Below are 2,318 nucleotides of genomic sequence, written 5' to 3'. Positions count from 1 at the left end.
AAATAAATTTTTGGTACGTATGCACATCTAAGGATGGGCAAGCTGCATGACATTCAATTTTTGATCCTAGGTTTAGAAATGCTTTATTGTATTGTCAAATCCTTGGGTTGAATATAGGCCCACAGTGGCAATCTGTTCACAGATAAGAAATGACAGCTTTCGCCAAGCTACTGGTCAGTGTCTAGAATGGACGTAGGAGTCAACAAAGGCAAGCCAATGTGTTTCGGGGGCTTCTAAAGTCCCCTTTTCATGGCTGAGAAGCGGTAGTTCTTAAATCTTGACTGGCTTGACTGCTATTAGTGAATTCTACTCCTCATATAAGCCAGAGGTTTAGCAGCAGTAGGACAAACCCCTCCAAACCCTCTACCTATGGGTCCAGTTCTCCTCCTTTATACTATTGGATAGATCTGGCAGCTAAGACAGACCACCCAAATGTATCTTTGACACTGGTGAGAGCTCCTGTGGCCTGCTTGGCCTCTACAGAGTTAGAAAAATTACTGGAGCCAGTGCACAAGATTTAACACCTGACCAAAGAGTGTTAAACCCCACCTATGCCATTTAAATTCTAGAACATCAGTGGCCTATAGCGGCTTTGGCATTTGACCGTTGGATGATGGGGTATCACTAAGAAGCAGGAGGTATAGGTCTTAATCTTGATTCAAGAGAACCAGAACCCATACAAGTCCAGGATCTACAGTCAGAAGGAGCTTATCTGAAGACAACAGCAGATATTTGTACTTAGACCCTACGAATAATGGGATTTTATACACTTTGGTGGACAGGTCAAGTAAACTTTAAGAACACAACTTGTTACAATGCATTAGTAGATCTAAAATATACATATCAGAAAAAGGCACAACAATTTTATTTTTCTGGAACTTGTACCTGGTTAGGTATATTCCTACAGCAACTTGACCTTGGCTCTTCTGCAGCTTTTGTGCAAGGATCATCTTGCGTCCCACACGAGCAGCTGTGGGGTTTTGTCACCGCGTGAGACCTCTGGTGGTCTCCTTCGTGATCTTGGCTGCCGGTGTGGGAGAATCCCTCGTCGGAGGAAAAGTTCTGTAAATCCAGCTCTGTGCATTCCACAGGCGCGTGAGACCAGTGCTGGCGCTCCGAAGCACAGGAGTGAGCTTGCTTGCTGGGCTCTGCTGCTCCTTGGCTGTATTCGGTGGCAGGCCCGCATCCTGAGAAACAGTCGCTGCAGCCCGAGTTACGGATCAAAGGTTGGGTTTCCGAGACGCTCCAGTTGTACTTGGGTTTAGCGAGGGGAGGAGGGAGGGCACACAGCTCCACGGAGGGTGGGAGTAATGCACTGGATGCCAGGCACGGGCTGGGCGAGACAACGTCGGAAATCACGTGGACTTCTTCAACTGGTCCTGTTATCAAATCAGAACCAATATCATTTAAATAGTTTAAAGCTTGACTCCAGACATGCACAGATAAAATACATATATAGGAGTTGTGTTACCTGGCAAAGAAATCTCAGTCCTGAGATTCACCCACTTTGCCAGATGGATGACACCACCTACAGATAAGGAAAACAATGGTGTCCTCTCTCCATCATCCAGCCCGCTAATTGGACAGTGAAGTAGCAGAAGGAGATTGAGGACCCCCCTAATCTTTCCTCTTGCTCCAGTAACTTTACATAACGTATCCCTGGACAGCTGAGATGCAGACCCCAACAAAGATGGAGACTTACACACCTATGCTCCGGTTGAACCACTGTATAGGTTCTCCAATTTTTTAAACTGACCCAAGCCATTCCTCTTTGTATGCCATCTAACACTACCAGTACATAGAACCTGGTAAAAGTTATTTATTGCTCCTTCTCCAGTGATGCAACTCTCTAGCAATCCTTAGATAGCAGCTGTGAAAACTCAGACTGGAACTGTTGATGGTAAAGCCAATAATTAAAGTCTGTATGGATGCAATGACCCCATCCTTTCTTTACCGATTGGTTGGAACTATTATATATTTTTCTGTTGGCTGTGGTCAGCCTTGCGGAGTGGTACTTATGGGTACCATCATTTTCTGCCTATGGGTGACTTATAAGTATCTCTTGATAGATCACACAACATAAATTCCAGCTTACCTGCCACTTGTCCAGAGGTGTCTGCGGATCCAAAACAGAATGAAGGGATTGGCTGCTCCTCACAGGGGCTGCTCATAGACTCCAACTGTCTGGCTAATCTTCTTGGCTGGCCCGCAATAGCTTGCGATCTTTGGAAAGCTGGAGAAGGACATTCAGAAATTAGTATCAGATGTGTTATGCAGAATCTTTGTTTTATTACATGATTTGATTTTTTTTTTGGGGG

General features: G+C 45.1%; 1 protein-coding gene across 1 annotated transcript in view; it reads right to left on the bottom strand.

Annotated features, from left to right (window-relative positions):
• Positions 1 to 2,318, bottom strand: part of LOC108801720 (tumor necrosis factor receptor superfamily member 27-like) — an 11,033-nt gene that overhangs the window by 2,509 nt on the left and 6,206 nt on the right. Inside the window, exons 6-7 of the mRNA XM_018573628.1 lie at positions 2,096 to 2,233; positions 886 to 1,379 (exon numbers count right to left, since the gene is read on the bottom strand). Coding sequence (XP_018429130.1) covers positions 886 to 1,379; positions 2,096 to 2,233 — 632 coding nt within the window. The remainder of the gene's footprint in view (positions 1 to 885; positions 1,380 to 2,095; positions 2,234 to 2,318) is intronic.

The sequence above is a fragment of the Nanorana parkeri genome, unplaced genomic scaffold (assembly GCF_000935625.1).
Source record: "Nanorana parkeri isolate BGI_ZX_2015 unplaced genomic scaffold, ASM93562v1 scaffold2460, whole genome shotgun sequence".
Classification (NCBI taxonomy): Eukaryota; Metazoa; Chordata; class Amphibia; order Anura; family Dicroglossidae; genus Nanorana; species Nanorana parkeri.
Note: the sequence above shows the minus strand (reverse complement) of the source record. Positions and strands in the feature narration are given on the sequence as shown.